General features: G+C 51.9%; 5 protein-coding genes across 5 annotated transcripts; 3 read left to right on the top strand and 2 right to left on the bottom strand.

The window, feature by feature from the left end:
• Positions 1–568: 568 nt before the first annotated feature.
• On the top strand, positions 569–4,159 carry BDZ99DRAFT_485849 (ARM repeat-containing protein; the record flags this gene model as incomplete). Its single annotated transcript, XM_033722738.1, has 10 exons — positions 569–658; positions 714–792; positions 843–1,303; positions 1,355–1,539; positions 1,594–2,783; positions 2,832–2,963; positions 3,014–3,559; positions 3,614–3,780; positions 3,828–3,945; positions 3,999–4,159. The coding sequence occupies 10 exons, from the start codon at positions 569–571 to the stop codon at positions 4,157–4,159; spliced, it is 3,129 nt and encodes a 1,042-aa protein (XP_033580645.1).
• A 991-nt stretch (positions 4,160–5,150) lies between these two features.
• Positions 5,151–7,327, bottom strand: BDZ99DRAFT_459460 (Trimethyllysine dioxygenase). Its single transcript, XM_033719169.1, has 11 exons — positions 7,272–7,327; positions 7,092–7,223; positions 6,939–7,042; positions 6,860–6,877; positions 6,747–6,813; positions 6,634–6,694; positions 6,491–6,581; positions 6,338–6,440; positions 6,186–6,285; positions 5,704–6,118; positions 5,151–5,614 (listed from the first exon to the last, which is right to left on the bottom strand). The coding sequence occupies exons 1-11, from the start codon at positions 7,299–7,301 to the stop codon at positions 5,389–5,391; spliced, it is 1,347 nt and encodes a 448-aa protein (XP_033580644.1). The 5' UTR covers positions 7,302–7,327; the 3' UTR covers positions 5,151–5,388.
• A 1,979-nt stretch (positions 7,328–9,306) lies between these two features.
• On the top strand, positions 9,307–10,954 carry BDZ99DRAFT_409647 (26S proteasome subunit P45). Its single transcript, XM_033716550.1, has 3 exons — positions 9,307–9,617; positions 9,683–10,098; positions 10,159–10,954. Exons 1-3 carry the CDS (start codon positions 9,355–9,357, stop codon positions 10,812–10,814), a joined length of 1,335 nt encoding a protein of 444 aa, XP_033580643.1. The 5' UTR covers positions 9,307–9,354; the 3' UTR covers positions 10,815–10,954.
• Positions 10,955–11,001: 47 nt separating this feature from the next.
• Positions 11,002–14,690, top strand: BDZ99DRAFT_567431 (uncharacterized protein; the record flags this gene model as incomplete). The annotated part of the gene is made up of 11 exons (XM_033727683.1): positions 11,002–11,190; positions 11,643–11,942; positions 11,991–12,140; positions 12,195–12,217; positions 12,277–12,329; positions 12,384–12,838; positions 12,887–13,167; positions 13,231–13,455; positions 13,507–14,044; positions 14,099–14,514; positions 14,573–14,690. The coding sequence occupies 11 exons, from the start codon at positions 11,002–11,004 to the stop codon at positions 14,688–14,690; spliced, it is 2,748 nt and encodes a 915-aa protein (XP_033580642.1).
• A 57-nt stretch (positions 14,691–14,747) lies between these two features.
• Positions 14,748–15,659, bottom strand: BDZ99DRAFT_459457 (NADH-ubiquinone oxidoreductase-like protein 21 kDa subunit). The gene is made up of 4 exons (XM_033719168.1): positions 15,582–15,659; positions 15,504–15,520; positions 15,248–15,453; positions 14,748–15,185 (listed from the first exon to the last, which is right to left on the bottom strand). Exons 1-4 carry the CDS (start codon positions 15,642–15,644, stop codon positions 14,911–14,913), a joined length of 561 nt encoding a protein of 186 aa, XP_033580641.1. The 5' UTR covers positions 15,645–15,659; the 3' UTR covers positions 14,748–14,910.
• Between the last annotated feature and the right edge of the window lie 448 nt (positions 15,660–16,107).

Below are 16,107 nucleotides of genomic sequence, written 5' to 3'. Positions count from 1 at the left end.
CAACAGGGCGTGTGGATACCCTCGGGTAAGCTGGTACTGGCATCTGGCTGGCATCTGGCTGGCATCTGGCTGGCATCTGGCTGGCACACGCAGGGCAGCATCGTGCAGATTGAGAAACGTGAGAAGACTGCGCCACGTGTGACTAGAGGGCCGCGCAATAACAGCCCCCGCCGCACTTTTTGTCCGCCCTGAGCAGCATCCCTGGGCGTCTGGCGATATCAAGCCACTGCGCAGGCTGCAGCACGTCGAAGCAATTCACCGCCCGCGACCAGCCCTGGCGAGCGCATTGGCCGCTCTGGTGGAGCGCACAAAACTAGCGCACACCCCTCGCGGGACCCTCCCACCAGCTGCTGGGCAATCTGCAATAAGGCTGGCCGACACCGAAACACTGCCTCTTGGCCCATACCGACATTATTTCACTGCTGTCCCGCCCGCACACTGTCCCTGCAGTGCTGCCTCTCGCCGCCCGCATCACCGCCTGTCGGCATCCACTCCTCCCCGTCCTCGCTCCCTGAACGCCCACCCACGTATCTTTTGGCCGCCCTCAACACCACACTGGACACACACGATGGATGTGGCTGGCGTCCGAGACCGCATATCGGCCACGCTTGATCCCAACGCAGACATCAGGCGCCAGGCCGAGATTGACCTGAAATATGTGCGTGGCCGGCTCGTGGCTCCCCCACATTGCTCCCCTCACTAATCCTGCCCAGGCCGAAGAACAGGTGGGCTTTGCCGACGCCCTGCTGAACATTCTCGAGGCCGAACAGGACCACGGAGTGCGCCTGTCGAGTGCGTGGAATGGCTTACCTCCCCGTACATAGAAACTGACCTTGCACTAGCTGTCGTCTACCTCAAGAACCGCATCACCAAGGGGTGGGCTCCGGCCGAGGACTACACCCAGGCCAAGCCCATACCTGACAGCGAAAAGCAGTCCTTCCGAAACCGCCTCGTGCCAGTCCTCGTCGCATCGCCGCAGCAGGTTCGCGCTCAGCTGATCCCTACCCTCCAAAAGATCCTCTCCTACGACTTTCCCGATTCATGGCCGGGCTTCCTCGACATCACTGTGGCTCTGCTCAATGCGTCAGACGCGAACACGGTATATGCGGGGGTGCAATGCTTGTTGGCTCTGTGTCGAATCTACCGGTTCAAGGGGGGCGAGAATAGGACACACTTTGACGAAATCGTGGCCGGCACCTTCCCGCAGCTGCTGAATATTGGCAACAAGCTTGTGGGCGAGGATAGCTTGGAGGCTGGAGAGATGCTCCATACGCTCCTCAAGGTCTACAAGCATGCCGTCTATGTGCGTTGACCCGAGTAGCCTCACAAGACATACATACTGACAGTTCCGCAGTTCGATCTCCCCACTCCTCTGCGCGAACAACAGGTCATGGTTGGCTGGTGCACTCTATTCCTGACCATTGTCGGAAAAGAGCCGCCACAGAGCTCCATGCCGGATGATGTTGATGAGCGAGAACAAAACCATTGGTGGAAGTCGAAGAAATGGGCCTTCGCCAACCTGAACCGGCTATACGTGAGGTATGTTAAGATGGGACAGGCTGGTTTCACTACAATCGCTAATGAAGCTACCAGGTACGGCAACCCAGCGACGCTAGCAAAGAACCAGGACATCGACTATTCCGACGTCGCGAAGTACTTCATCAATACGTTTGCGCCGGAGATCCTCAGTGGCTACCTGGTGCAGGTCGAGAAGTGGGTCGCGAAGACGAATTGGCTGAGCAAAGCTTCCCTGTTCTACATCCTCAACTTCCTGGACGAGTGCATCAAGCCAAAGTCTATGTGGAATCTGCTCAAACCGCACACGGAAACCCTCATCTCGCATCTCCTTTTCCCTGTGCTCTGCCAGTCGGATGAAGACATTGAGCTTTTCGAGACCGAACCCCAGGAGTATCTCCACCGGAAGCTGAATTTCTACGAGGAGGTCACAGCGCCCGATGTTGCTGCAACAAATTTCCTAGTCACCCTTACGAAGAGCCGTCGGAAGCAAACCTTCACTGTTCTGAACTTTGTCAACGGTATCGTCAATACCTATGAAACCGCCCGAGATGATCTGAAGGACCCACGACAAAAGGAGGGCGCACTTCGGATGATTGGAACACTTTCAGGCGTAATCCTTGGGAAGAAGAGCCCGATCGCAGACCAGGTTGAATACTTCTTTGTGCGACATGTCTTCCCCGAATTCCGGAGTCCTCACGGCTTCCTCCGAGCGCGTGCTTGTGACACATTGGAGAAGTTTGAGCAACTCGACTTCAAGGACCCAAACAACCTCATCATCATCTATCGGAACATTCTTGAGTCAATGGCAGATCCGGCCCTGCCTGTGCGGGTTGAAGCTGCACTCGCTCTGCAACCACTCATCCGCCACGACATCATCCGAACCTCGATGCAACAAAACATTCCTCAGGTTATGCAGCAACTATTAAAGCTCGCGAACGAGGTGGATGTCGACGCTCTGGCTAATGTTATGGAGGACTTTGTCGAGGTTTTCGCTAACGAGCTCACTCCCTTCGCCGTTGCTCTGAGTGAACAGCTGCGAGACACATACCTCCGCATCGTGCGAGAGCTACTAGAACGCAACCAGTCCAAGGATGAAGACGACAACTACGGAGACTTCTTGGATGATAAGAGCATAACCGCTTTGGGCGTGCTCCAAACTATTGGAACCCTTATCCTTACATTGGAGAGCACTCCCGACGTGCTTTTACACTTGGAAACCATTCTCATGCCGGTCATCACTATCACTCTTGAGAACAAGCTATATGGTGAGACGTTCCAAACTCTATCAGCTATATGTGCTAACGCGAAAATAGATTTGTACAATGAAGTCTTCGAAATCATTGACAGCTGCACGTTTGCTGCTAAGAGCATCTCTCCTACCATGTGGCAGGCATTTGAGCTTATTCATCGCACATTCAAAGCTGGCGCGGAGCTCTATCTAGAAGGTAAAGCCCTTCGTCCATTTTTGTCACCAACGCATTCTAACCATCTGTAGATATGCTCCCAGCTTTGGAGAACTTTGTCAACTATGGTTCCGAGACCCTCATCCAAAACCGACCTTACCTGGACGCCATTATCGATATGGTCCGCACGATCTTCAAGGATGATAAAGTGAATGGTGTCGACCGGATATGTGGATGCAAGCTTGCTGAGATCGTCATGTTGAACATGCGCGGTCATGTTGACGAATACGTTCCCGAATTCATTCAGCTCGCAATGGTGGTCCTCACAAACAACGAGCCCAAGGTCAAATCTTTACGGATACATCTCATGGAGGTGGTTGTCAACGGAATTTACTACAACCCCCAGCTCGCCCTTCATATGCTGGAGACCAACAACTGGACGAACAAGTTCTTCAGCCTGTGGTTCTCCAACATTGACAGCTTCACCCGAGTTCACGACAAGAAGCTATCCATCTCTGCTATTTGCGCGCTTCTTACATTGCGAGCCGAGCTTGTTCCCATCAGCGTTCAGCAAGGCTGGCCTCGACTTCTGCAAGGCATCGTTCGGCTCTTCCAAACTCTTCCTGCTGCTCTGAAGAGTAAGTGTTCTTATCCAATTCGTTTAGCATGAACAATAGTAATATGAAATTTAGATCGAGAAGAAGCTAAGAAGGAAGAAAATTACGACTTTGGGAATGATTACGATGACGAAGAAGAGGAAGAGTGGACTGCTGGTGAAGATGAGTGGAACAACGAGGCCGATGAGACTGAAGATGTCAAGGATGAGAGTGCCGCGTATCTGGAGTTTTTGAACGAAGAGGCAAGTAGCGCCAAGTTCAAAATAGGCCCAAAGCTAACAATTCATAGGCTCAGAAATTTACTGCCGTCAGCGACGAAGATGACGACGAGCTCGAGGAAGAGAGCTTGCTCGAAACTCCTCTTGACAAAGTGGAGCCATACGGCATGTTCAAGAATGCTCTGATGCGTAAGTGCTAAGCCGTTAGGCTGCCAAGACTTTATCACTAACCTTTATAACAGAGCTCCAACAAGAACAGCTGGCGTTGTACGAGAATCTCACCAAGAGCCTGAACCCCGAAGAACAGCAGGTCGTCCAGGCCGCCGTTCACCAAGCCGACCTTCTCGCCCAACAGGCTCTCGCTGCTGAGCAAACCAACGGCGACGCCGTGGCCACGCAATAAGCATAGTGGCTAACCGTTGGATTGCATTAGAAAAGCCGATTCCAGCGTTCGATAACCTCTCCCCGCATCTTAGTCCAAATATACCACATCATTCTTCCCTTTCGAGGGAAATCATATTCCCCTTTTTGGAGCAGCCTGCATGAACACCCACACACACACCCCGGCGTTGATAATTTTGTTGTTTTTTTACATAGGTGAAATGGCGTCAAGAGGCAAGCGTTGAAATTTTTTTCTCCTCTCTCTCTCTTTTCGTGTGGTCCGTGGGCGCATGAGATATGATTGGGCGATTGAAAATATGGGAGGAATGATAGGATGGGCATTAGTTGATGAAGAAATGGGTGAATTGAAGAAAGGAGGCATTGAAGATGGATCGATTATAAGTGAGTGGGCGACCAAGGGAAAACCGGGGAAGGGGGGCAGTTAGTCGTGTAGTTAGGATTTTTGTTTTCTTTTTTCTTCCCTTCTTCTTTTTGAGAAGACGACGACCCCCGAGATCATGATATCACTCCTTGCACTACACTACACTACCCTACCCTTAGCATCTTTACTCCGTACTATGCGGACGTAATTTGAGTCATTGGTGGATCCTTTGTTGGTGCCACTCCGCTTTTTTTTTTTTTTTTTTTTTGGGAGATGGGTTAGATGATTGATATTGATACGTCGTGTGTTTGGGTGAGGTGTGGCCTACCTAGGATAGTGTATAGTTGGGCAGAGATGGAACGGGCCATGGGCTAGTTCCAAAGAACGAATCAAGTACGCTGATCCAGTTCATCGCTCCTCTTTGCTGCTTGGACCCTGGGATGGGATTCTTTGGGTGTCAGGCTGATCACAAGGACTAGGACGTTTAGTGCAAATCTTTGCGTGAGCAGACTTGATATCGCGAGTAGAGTTTTGATAGACGCTCGGAGGTCTTCAGAGTGTGCAGAGAGAGACTGGTGGGCTGCGCACTGAATATGGAGATTTTTTTTTTTTTCTTTTTCTATTTTTGATAACCTCACTGGAGCTACTCTGCATATCCACTTTTCCGCCTCTCTCATCACATTGCATCTCATCGCATCTAAATCGTCACAAACCGGCTAGATACCTCGCTCACAAACCCCATCAACGCTCAGATGCACCGCTAATAACTCGCAGCTCAGTCTCGACCTTCCTCTACTTTTAGCACACAAGACAAACCCACCCCTTACTCCACCTTCCATCCATCCATCCATCCATTCCTTCTCACCACCCTAACCCACCGCAAGCGCCTTCAGCACCCCCTCCTGCCCCCACTTCAGCACCTTAAACTTCGAGATGAAATCATCCCGATTCACATACCCCCCACAGATGCGGCGCTTGCCCGTAAACGCCGAGCGGCCGTGCATGACGCGCCAGTTGTCGAAGACGACGACGCGGCCGGGCGTGAGCTGGCACCAGTACTCGTATTCCGGGGCGGAGACGAGGGCGTGCCATTTTCTGTTGTTGAGACGTGCGCGGTTAGTTGGGTTTGAGATGTCAATGGTGGGGAAAAGGGGGGGAAGGGGGGGAAGGGGGGGAATACGTACGCGGCAGCCTCATACCAACTCCCGACCACCTCCAGCGGCAACTCGATCCCCGCGCGATCGCTCGAGTTCCACCGCACCTGCGCCAGGCGCCCGTCGCGCTCGTCGTGCAGCAGCACGGGGAAGCCGCGGTAGGGCTGGATGCTGATGCCGGCGTTGCCGCTGGCGTGCGCGTGGACGTTGACGCGGCTGAGCAGCTCGTAGGCCTGCGGGTCCTGGGCCTGGAGGTCGGCGGCGGCGCGGAAGCCGTCGACGAGCAGCGAGGCGCCGCCGGCGCCGGCCGTGTGCGAGAGCAGGTGGAAGGCTTGCAGGCCGGCCGGGTCGGAGAAGTAGGTCGTGTCGGTGTGCGCGTCCAGGGCGATATTGGTGTAGGCCGTGTCCTTGGAGGCGAGGTCGGAGGTGAAGTCGTAGAAGCCGCCTGTTGGGAGGGGGGTTAGTTAGTATTGTAGGGGTTTATAGGACCTGGAGGGGTGGAGAGGTGGTACCATAGTGGGTGACGCGGATGAAGGAGATGCGCTCGAGGAGTTGCTCGGTTGCTTCTGGGGTTGGTGGAGTGCCGTCGACGTAGCAGAAGCCATATTCGCGCTTGAGAGGGCTTAGTGAGGAGATGTGGTGGGGGTTTTATAGGGGGAGCTACGATCTTGGAGAGCCACTCTTTTAGTCCTTCGTTGGAGTTCATGGCGGCGTCGTATTGGACAATTGGTGGGTTGTCGCTGATTGAACTGTACCACAGTGTGGTTCTGGCGCACGTTCAGTGACATGTTCGCCCGTTTGAGACGAATACACTCACTTTTCGAGACCTTGACGTATGACACCATTGTTCTTCAAGGCAGCTTGGGCGAGGAAATCATCGTTGTAGTAGCTTTTGTGACCGTCGCTCCCTGCGGGATGGTTGGAATCCGTTTTCCACGCGACGTTGATGGGACTACTTACAAGCTACCTTGACACCCTGGCTATCTTTGACAGCCGACGTGATGGAGATGTCGCGCGGGATCTACATGTCTGTTAGTATTGCAGGTGGCAGTGCTTTTGTGAGACTGTGATACCTGAAAGGTGTCGAGAAGACGCTGCTTTGTGACTTCATGCACACAAGCGCTACATTGGCAATTGTCCCTGGTCGAGTGAGCATTTGACAGACTGAAACGTGGGTTGGTCAAACCTCAGCCAGATGTTCGGGCTAGATGGAGGGTATCAGGTTAGTACGACCGCATTGAAGAGTCCAAAAGGGAAGCACTCACACGCCCACGAAGTCATTGACCGTATCCGAGTACGCTTTGATGGCTGAACCTTCCACAATCGGAGTCTTGAGCGTCGATTCCTGCTGCGGAGAAGCGGAAACATGCTTATTGACATTAATATGGCGTCAGCATGCAGGCGGGCTTGCAACCTACAGCGGCTACTGCTGCACGGTTTGTGCTTGAATCGTGGATTACCCGAACACTCTTGATAGAAGCAGGTGCCCTTGCGGGATAGACGTGGCGTGAGACTGGACCGCCAGGGATACGGAGTGATCGCCGGTATGCCTAAGGTGGAATCAGCAATGATGCGAAGTAAATGTACGCTGTACGAACCTGGTTGAGACCGCGGAGGAGGTGAGCCATGGTGACGCACCAAAGGAATGAATGGCTGACGTGAGACGAGGGGGAAAGAGCGTGAGAGGGAAAGAAATGTAGTGATGCTCGCTTAGAATCGCTTAACTTGGTGTTGAGAGGGTTGACTATCAAAGGAGGAGCTGCTTGAAGTCCGGAGATTTTTATCAGGAGCAACCTGAGCCTCTAGACGATATGAATGAGAGGAGATTGACACCATGGAGCTTCTAGATCTCAATCTACTCCAGTAACGATGTAGCCATGGCAGTCCTCACCTGTTAACCTAAAACAGAGATTCCTGTATTTCATAGAGCTATCCTCGTGGCTTGAATACGCGGAATTGCTCCGCAAATGTCGGCGTCTGCCCCTCCCCCGCCATCCGAAGCAAAAATTCACTCCCACTGCCACAAGCAACACCAAAAAAATCGCATGTTTGCGACACCAGAGGGACTCGAACCCTCAGTCTCTACCACCGGAAAGTAGCGCCTTACCCTATTGATTATTAGTTACAGCGCTAACCTAAATTCAACGTGAATACTGACATTAGGCCATGGTGCCATTGGGCAATTTTTGGGTTTCAATAAAAATGAGTTAACTATGATGCTAGATAAATTGGTGCTGCCTTGCAATTATTTTCGACGGCCGGGCAGATTGTCTGGGCCCCGCTGAGTGGCTAAAAACATGGGAAATGCGCTTGGTGTACGCTAGGTCTTCTCTCAGTGACAAACCTGCCCGTTCATCGTGTGACAGCCAGTTGATTTACACGTTCGAGCGGAGGAAAAAAAGGGCTTTGATAAAGCTTGAACTTGCCTCGTTTACGGCCCAAATACTTATTTCGATGGCTAAAATCGATCGTGCCGGTGTCTCTTTGTCGCTGTTGTTGAAGGTTTGTTTTGGAGTCAGGGGGAGTGGTTTCATTCCCACCATCCTCATTTTAGCGTGCATAAACATATTTATTCTACAGTATGACGGCGTTGGAGGTGCTCCTATAGTCACTTACAGAAGCCATCCATATATGTATTCCGCCCGTCTGAGTAAGCGTGCAGAAAAGGTGGACTTTTGTTCTTTTCCAACAGTATGCTTCTAAAGGCCTTCAAAGCGGCAAATCCTTAAGACTATGTCATAAATGCAAGTCCAATCTAACGTGTACGTAAATCACGTCTTACGTTTGTAGATACTGCATAGTTCCGGGGACGTTCAATGTTTTATCAATGTTGCCAGGCGGGAATTAAAGACTATCCAATTTCGAGACTTGCAGCCACCCGATGGAGGTAATATCGACCATATGAACATCGCAAGCCTGCGCCCTTTCCTTTGTAACTTGAAAGTCAATATGACGTCCTGAAGTCTTTCTATAGGTACTATGGCCTAACAAAGATCCAGCGAATCATATCAATCGCTGAGCTGGGGAGATCGGGGGCCCTCCAACGTGCTCAACACACTCATCAACAACTCGATATGACACCGTGTCGACGTTTCTACATCTTGTCTAGAACTCTGATAATAAGCTGCGGTACGCTTACCGGTGGCAAGCAACTACACACACAGCGCGATCTAATCTACTTTATGCCACCGTTAAAAAGAGGGAGACCGGTGATAAAGGATTGGTAACTTTTCTGAAAACGCGAAATAGACGGCAGTGACTATAACATTCGACCACTTGACTACCCCTGTTAGGAGGACTTCAATACAGTAATATAAGTCTAAATGACAAGTAAAGACTTCGGCATCGAGTTTTGAACATGCTCCTGATTGAGTACAAAGCCACTTGAGCCACTTCAGGCATGTGCACGAGATGGAATACGAGATGCAAAAGTTGTAAGGCTGCAAATTGGGTCGTGACCATTCCTGACTGAGGATCAGATGTGAAGTCCTCCAGGCCCTGAATTGGGCTTCGCTGCGTACTGTGAAGGTTGATGTGGTGACAACAAGATGACTGCACGTGACCTAGACTAGCGCCGGCCTTGGCATAGGTCGAAGCTGGGGTTCGTCAGCGACAGCTGCCTCAACTCAAGCACCCAACTCCAAAACAACACTTCCACCACTCTACAACCTCACCACCAACATGGCAACTCTCGAAAATCTTGAGGACCTCGAGCGCGAGGAGAAGAACGATGCGGAGATGAAAGACGCTGAGTCGGGGGAGAAGCCGGAAGATGTTCTGGACGAGGAGATTCTCAACTCCAGCACACGAGACATAGTAGCACGGCGGAGATTACTGGAGAATGACACGCGGATCATGAAGAGCGAGTTTCAGCGGCTGTCCCATGAGAAGTCGTCTATGCACGAGAAGATAAAGGACAATCTAGACAAGATCGAGAACAACAGGTATGCGACGCCGCCTCGACACATGAGTATAATCTATCACACAGTCATGCTAACTCTCTATAAAGGCAACTGCCGTACCTTGTCGGCAATGTTGTTGAGATACTCGACTTAGATGTCACCGCCGAAGCCGCCGAAGAAGGTGCAAACATCGACCTCGACGCCACTCGTGTGGGCAAGTCCGCTGTCATCAAAACCTCAACCCGACAAACGATCTTCCTTCCTCTCATCGGCCTAGTGGATCACGAGAAGCTCAAGCCTGGAGACCTCATCGGTGTGAACAAGGATTCATACCTTGTTCTAGACACATTACCCGCCGAGTATGACAGCAGAGTCAAGGCTATGGAGGTCGATGAGAAGCCGACGGAGAAATACACTGATGTTGGAGGCCTAGACAAACAAATCGAGGAGCTTGTGGAGGCAGTAGTGTGGCCGATGAAGGAGGCAGAGAGGTTCAAGAAGATCGGCATCAAGGCACCTAAAGGTATATATCTTCGGCGGCGGAATTTGAATCTACTGGGAATCCACTAACGCCGAATCATAGGTGCTCTCATGTACGGACCACCTGGCACTGGCAAAACTCTCCTAGCCCGAGCATGCGCCGCGCAAACCGACGCTACCTTCCTCAAACTCGCCGGTCCTCAACTTGTACAGATGTTCATTGGTGACGGTGCCAAGTTAGTCCGAGATTGCTTTGCTTTGGCGAAAGAGAAGGCCCCTTCTATCATCTTTATCGACGAACTGGATGCTGTTGGCACGAAACGTTTCGACTCCGAAAAGTCTGGTGACAGAGAAGTGCAGCGAACCATGTTGGAACTACTAAATCAGCTGGATGGTTTCGCATCGGATGATAGAGTGAAGGTTCTCGCCGCTACCAACCGCGTGGACGTACTGGATCCTGCTCTTTTACGTTCTGGTCGTCTGGATAGGAAGATCGAATTCCCCCTGCCAAACGAGGAAGCTCGTGCCCAGATTCTTCGAATCCACTCCCGCAAGATGACTGTTGACGAGGGTGTCAACTGGCCCGAACTGGCGCGCAGTACGGATGAGTTTGGTGGCGCACAGCTGAAGGCTGTCTGTGTGGAAGCCGGTATGATTGCATTGAGGTCTGCTCAGACGAAGATCAGTCACGAGCATTATGTGGATGCCATTTCGGAAGTCCAGGCCAAGAAGAAGGACACAGTGAACTTCTATGCATAGAGGGCTTTGGGCGTCTGCTTCTGTAGCGTGGAACAAGCGGGTCATGGTTGGAGTTTAAGGGCACTCATGCCGCAGACTATAGCGGTTGTACTGATATTCGATAGATAAGTATCAAGAATCAAAACCATAGCTGGTCAGTCATTACCCGCAGCTAATTGCCCGGAACTGAGTTCCCTGATATTTCAACATGGTCTACCTGGGAATATCTTTTCTAGCCTTGCAAACATGGGTTCCCAGCTACCTCTGCGGCATGTCGACTTCAGCATTTGCGGCAGTCTTTAGATATGGTAACGCGCAGGACACGATTCTCGCCGCACCTTATCTTGATACGGCAGCAGATCGGGTGGTATGGGACGCACGGCTGGACGTCTCACAGGTCAGTCGCGCTTCACCCACGAGAAATTTAGGCGCCTGTGATTGGCTAGTTCCAACGTCGCCCTCTACCTCAACACCATGAAATGTTGCGCACGGGGAACGGCTTTATGCTTTTATAGGCTCATATGTGCCCTCGTCCCCCACAATTACAGAACCTTCCTAGACTTTTCCTTTCGTCATTTGCCCTAGATAGTGTAGCCGCTCATAGCGGTTCGGAGCAACAACCGACGACTTGGCTAACTACAGCTGCCCCTCGACTCTGGTCACGAGCAATACACAGAAGCCCAACTTCGGTTTGGGTTGCCATGTGCTCGATTCAACTGGCTGTCATGCTTCAATCTGGGCCCATCAGATCTCTGGCGGCGTCTTTTGTTGGCAACATCACCATCATGTGGATGAGTATCGTGCACCCGACATCGGATCACTTCGACTACATTATCTCATATCATTTAGCTCGATGCCCCGCGACTTTCCTGGATCTCCCTCACGTCCTCGCTCTTACAGCTTTCACTCCTCTTTGTCGCCACGATGATAGCTGTCTCAGCAGCAATCCCTCTGGATGCGCTTCAGAGGGTTACCATTGCTCTTTGGATACTTGGCGTATTCCTCACTTCCATCTTCCTTATTGCCTTGAATTCAAAGAAGGACCCCACCGAGGCTACTGATGCCATCAAAGCGTACTTCAAATTCTTCTATGCGTGCTTCGTGAAACCGCATACAGGCGATGGAACCGGCAGCCAACAAGATGCCCTTGTACGACAAGCTTCCTCTTGCAACACAACGTCATTCTGACTTCCGCAGGAAAGCTTCTACAAGGCGCAAGCTGAAGTCTACGATTCCACTCGCTCAAGGCTACTTCATGGTCGCAAGGATATGCTGGGCCTCGTTGCAGCTCAACTTGAACATCGGATAAAGGCAGGACTTATCAACAACAAGCCAGTCTGGGTAGACGTGAGTCTTGAACTTTCAGCGGTGGCCTTGACCTCGGCGAGCTGACCATTTCAGATTGGTGGCGGCACAGGGCACAAGTCAGTTTCAGTTTTATTCAACTTGAGTATTTCCATGTCCTGACATACTCATCTCGTAGTATTGAGCAAATGTCCGCGTTTCTCTCTGTACCCGAGTTCTTCAAAGCCGTTTGTACGTATCTGCTCGCCAGCCTTCGCCTCATTAGCCTTCTAAGTCGCACAATAGATGTCGTGGACCTCTCTCCGAGTCTTTGCGAGATGGCAAGGAAACGATTTGAACGTCTAGGCTGGAGCAACGTCAAAGTCATTTGTCAAGATGCTCGAGCATTCCGTCTCCACAAACACGAACAAGAAGCCCTCCAACGAAAGGAAGTCGTCCTCAAGGGCCAAACCGTCCGCGACCTGGACGAAAATGCGGATGTGGGCGGCGCTGAGCTCGTGACTATGAGCTACGCGCTCTCCATGATTCCGGAATTCTACCCGGTCATCGATTCGATATCGTCGTTGATTTCTCCTAACGCTGTCATTGGTGTTTGCGACTTCTATGTTCAGAATCAGGTCGACTATCAGAGCCGAAACTATACCGGAGGTGTCATTGATAGGCACTGCATGTGGATTTCAAGGGTCTTTTGGCGAACGTGGTTTGAGATTGACCGCGTGAATCTTGAAGCAGCTAGGAGGGTAAGCACATGGATCGACTCTCGTCCCGAGCCATGCTCACGCCGTTAGGATTACTTGGAATACCGCTTTGGAACGATACTTGGCATCAACGCCCGCAACCACTTCTTTGGCGTGAGATTACCTTACTACATCTGGATCGGCTGCTCTAAAGATAGCGGTGCGTCGACCACGAGGCTGGCTGAAATCGATGCTGCTGCTACGGAATCTCCATACCTATCCGCACTTGACCTCCAGACTGGGCCAACACCTAGAGATGTAGGACTCCATTCCAAGGCCTATGAATCAGCCATAGTCAACTTGCAGTCCAGCCTTCCTTTGCCAGCGACATGGTAAGCTGCACTCCTTCCATTAGCTTCCATCAGTATATGATTATGGCTCTGATATGGAAATAGGTATCAGAATCATCACTGGAGGATACACCATGACGAATCTCTCCCGAAACACGTGCGATTCAACAACAAATACATCTACGCGTTCACGTGGGAGGATAGCCGCGCTGATGCTCGCATCCTAAGAGTACGACCCGACGACGTCGTGCTGGCTATCACAAGTGCTGGAGACAACATCCTGTCATTCGCATTAGAGAAGCCAAGGCGTATACACGCTGTTGATCTGAAGTGAGAGAGAACACTTCCAATAGCGCTAGAACCATACTGACAATGCTTCAGTCCTTCGCAAAATCACCTTCTCGAACTGAAAGTAGCAGCATTCACAGCCCTAGGCTACTCTGACGTCTGGAAGCTTTTCGGCGAGGGAAAGCATGAGTATTTCCGCGACATCCTAATCAACAAACTTAGCCCGCACATGTCCAGTCTCGCCTTTCAGTTCTGGCTCCAAAACGGCGCCTCTTCCTTCACTAAGAGCGGCCTGTATTATTCTGGCGGCTCTGGACATGCGCTCCACCTTGTCGGCTGGCTCTTCAAGGTGCTTGGGCTCTCAGAGGAAGTGAAGAAGCTCTGCGAAGCCCAGACGTTGAACGAGCAGCGTGAGGTCTGGCAGCAGAGTATCCGCAGGGTGCTCCATAGTCGGATATTGACGTGGGCGGTTATTGGGAATGAAAAGTGGCTGTGGAAGGCGCTTGGTGTGCCCCCGGCCCAACGGAATATCATTGAGCAGGACTATATTCATCAGGATAATGCATCGAAGATTGGCGTTATTGGTTCGGGGCAAGCCATTTACGAGTATGTCCTGAACACTTTTGAGCCTGTAAGTCACTTCAATTAGACTATCGAGGGTTCTCGTAGCACTCACGCACAATAGGTCGTCAACACCACCCTTATGAGCGACGACAACCACTACTACCTCCTCTGTCTTCAGGGCAAATACTCTCGAAAAAGCCATCCAGAGTACCTCACTCCAAAAGCACACATCAAGCTCTCGAGGCCGGACGCTTTCGATGGACTTAGAATCCACACTGATGAGATCAGCGAAGTCATTACTCGCATGCGACCTGGTACGCTCACTATCGTCGTTGTCATGGACTCCATGGACTGGTTCCCACCGAATGGTCAGCATGCTGTTCGCCAGATCAGGGCATTGAATCGAGCGATGAAGCTCAAGGGACGTGTGCTGCTCAGATCTGCGGGATTGAAACCGTGGTATATTGAAAAGTTTCAAGAGCTAGGATTTACGACCAAGAGGGTGGCGGCTAGGTTGCCGGGGACGTGTATTGATCGGTAGGTGGTGTTTCTTTGAACCTTGAACATTTGAGGAGTGTCGCTGACTTGAGAATAGCGTTAATATGTACGCATCAACGTGGATTTGCACCAAGGACGTATCGTTAGAGCCGGAACAGGTCAAGGAAGGCCTGCGGAAAGCATCGTATAGTTCGTTAGAGCAGCTGAAGATATGAGAGCAAGGGTGTCCCTTTTATCCGAACATATCGATGTAATTTCTCTATTCGTTATTCCTGTCGTATAGTTACCCATGAATAGCTGTATACAGCGCGCCAGAGTGGAGGGCGGCATTGTGAGCGATGCATTTGGGCATTTTAGATTTGATAGCACATACTTATTTACAACCACGCACCAAACGAAAAACCCGAAATGGGGAAGAGAGCTCAGAAATGCCCCTCACGACTTAGTCCGCTCCTCCTCCAGCTCCCGCTCAGCCTGCCGATAGTACTTCGCCGTGTCCACACCATGATGCGGGTGATTAACAAAGTTGAACCACGGAAGCACGTGAATGAAGGTGCCTGCGTATCTCGAGTTGCGCGCTGCAACGCCCTGCAAGTGCTCCGACAGCGACGATTTGCCGTACAGCGGCTCGCCCGCCTTGACTCTGTCCACCATCTCCCGCATGTCCATGTCGATTTCCCGTCGGTTCTCGCTCGCGCCGTAGAAGCGGTCTGGGAGGGCCCGGGTTGTTAGAATATGGATGCTGTGCTGCAGTTGATGGGTTGATACGCACGGATGGAATTGGAGTATACTAAAAGAAAGCCGCCGGTGAGACCAATTGCTCCCGTTAGGCGCATAATGGGTGCGAAACCGCCTTTGCCGACATAGGACGGGGAGACTCGCTCCCAGTAGAGCATCAGCGCGGGACCAATGGCTGAGAATCCGGCGCCGTAAGCCCAGTCGGAGGGCCGAGCATATTTCACCACTCGCTTGAAGTGACTGCTGCTGTCAGCGTGTGCGGGAGAGGTTGAGGATCGAGGCGGCTTTACGGGTCACTGTCGATGAGCTGGGCCGTGTTAGCAATTGAGAAAGCCATTGAGACAGCATTGTGGCCCGGGGCGACTCACCGGGTAGTCTCCATCGATCTGCTTGTGCGGCACGACTGGCGTGGTCCTCTCTTCGGTAGCCATGACGGTTGATGGGGGTGTCGTGGGAGCTCGGAGGTGGAGTGCTGCGGAGAGACGGGAGAGGTTGAATGTCGAAGCCAAGGCCCGTGACAAGCGCAAGGCTGATCGCAAAGCTCCATCGCGAAAAGTTGCAGGCGCGTCGCCGAACTGCAAAGGCTGCACCACCATGAACCCACGCCTCTCCGTTTGATATTCGACTACGCTAAGCTTGAAGGACATATCACTTCACTGGAAAACGGTTGCGATACACGCGTGCAGGCAGCGTCGCGAAGTGACTGCCCGACCCGGATCCAGCCATCTCGACTTTGACCCAGGACTCAAGCTGGACGTTGCTCGCCACTCCACGGTCAAATAGCACGCTGTGCCTTGCTTAAAGAACTAGCCGTTCGCAGCGCGAACGCCATTCGACGTACCCAGTCCTAACGGGACATCACGATTCGAAGTAACCTGCCCAGCCGGACATCGC

The sequence above is a fragment of the Mytilinidion resinicola genome, assembly GCF_010093595.1.
Source record: "Mytilinidion resinicola strain CBS 304.34 unplaced genomic scaffold BDZ99scaffold_4, whole genome shotgun sequence".
Lineage (NCBI taxonomy): Eukaryota > Fungi > Ascomycota > Dothideomycetes > Mytilinidiales > Mytilinidiaceae > Mytilinidion > Mytilinidion resinicola.
This window is presented reverse-complemented; position numbering and strand designations above follow the sequence as displayed.

Bases quoted from the DNA above. Each gene is read 5' to 3' on its own strand.
- BDZ99DRAFT_459460 (XM_033719169.1), bottom strand. From the start codon at position 7,301: ATGGCTCACCTCCTCCGCGGTCTCAACCAG. The intron at 6,695-6,746 runs GTATCACAGTCT...ACAGACATGTAG, and splicing joins GTCTTCTCGACACCTTTCAG to ATCCCGCGCGACATCTCCAT. The intron at 6,582-6,633 runs GTAAGTAGTCCC...ACCATCCCGCAG, and splicing joins CCAGGGTGTCAAGGTAGCTT to GGAGCGACGGTCACAAAAGC.
- BDZ99DRAFT_409647 (XM_033716550.1), top strand. From the start codon at position 9,355: ATGGCAACTCTCGAAAATCTTGAGGACCTCGAGCGCGAGGAGAAGAAC. The intron at 9,618-9,682 runs GTATGCGACGCC...CTCTCTATAAAG, and splicing joins GACAAGATCGAGAACAACAG to GCAACTGCCGTACCTTGTCG. The intron at 10,099-10,158 runs GTATATATCTTC...GCCGAATCATAG, and splicing joins CGGCATCAAGGCACCTAAAG to GTGCTCTCATGTACGGACCA.
- BDZ99DRAFT_459457 (XM_033719168.1), bottom strand. From the start codon at position 15,644: ATGGCTACCGAAGAGAGGACCACGCCAGTCGTGCCGCACAAGCAGATC. The intron at 15,186-15,247 runs GTGCGTATCAAC...GGGCCCTCCCAG, and splicing joins AGTATACTCCAATTCCATCC to ACCGCTTCTACGGCGCGAGC.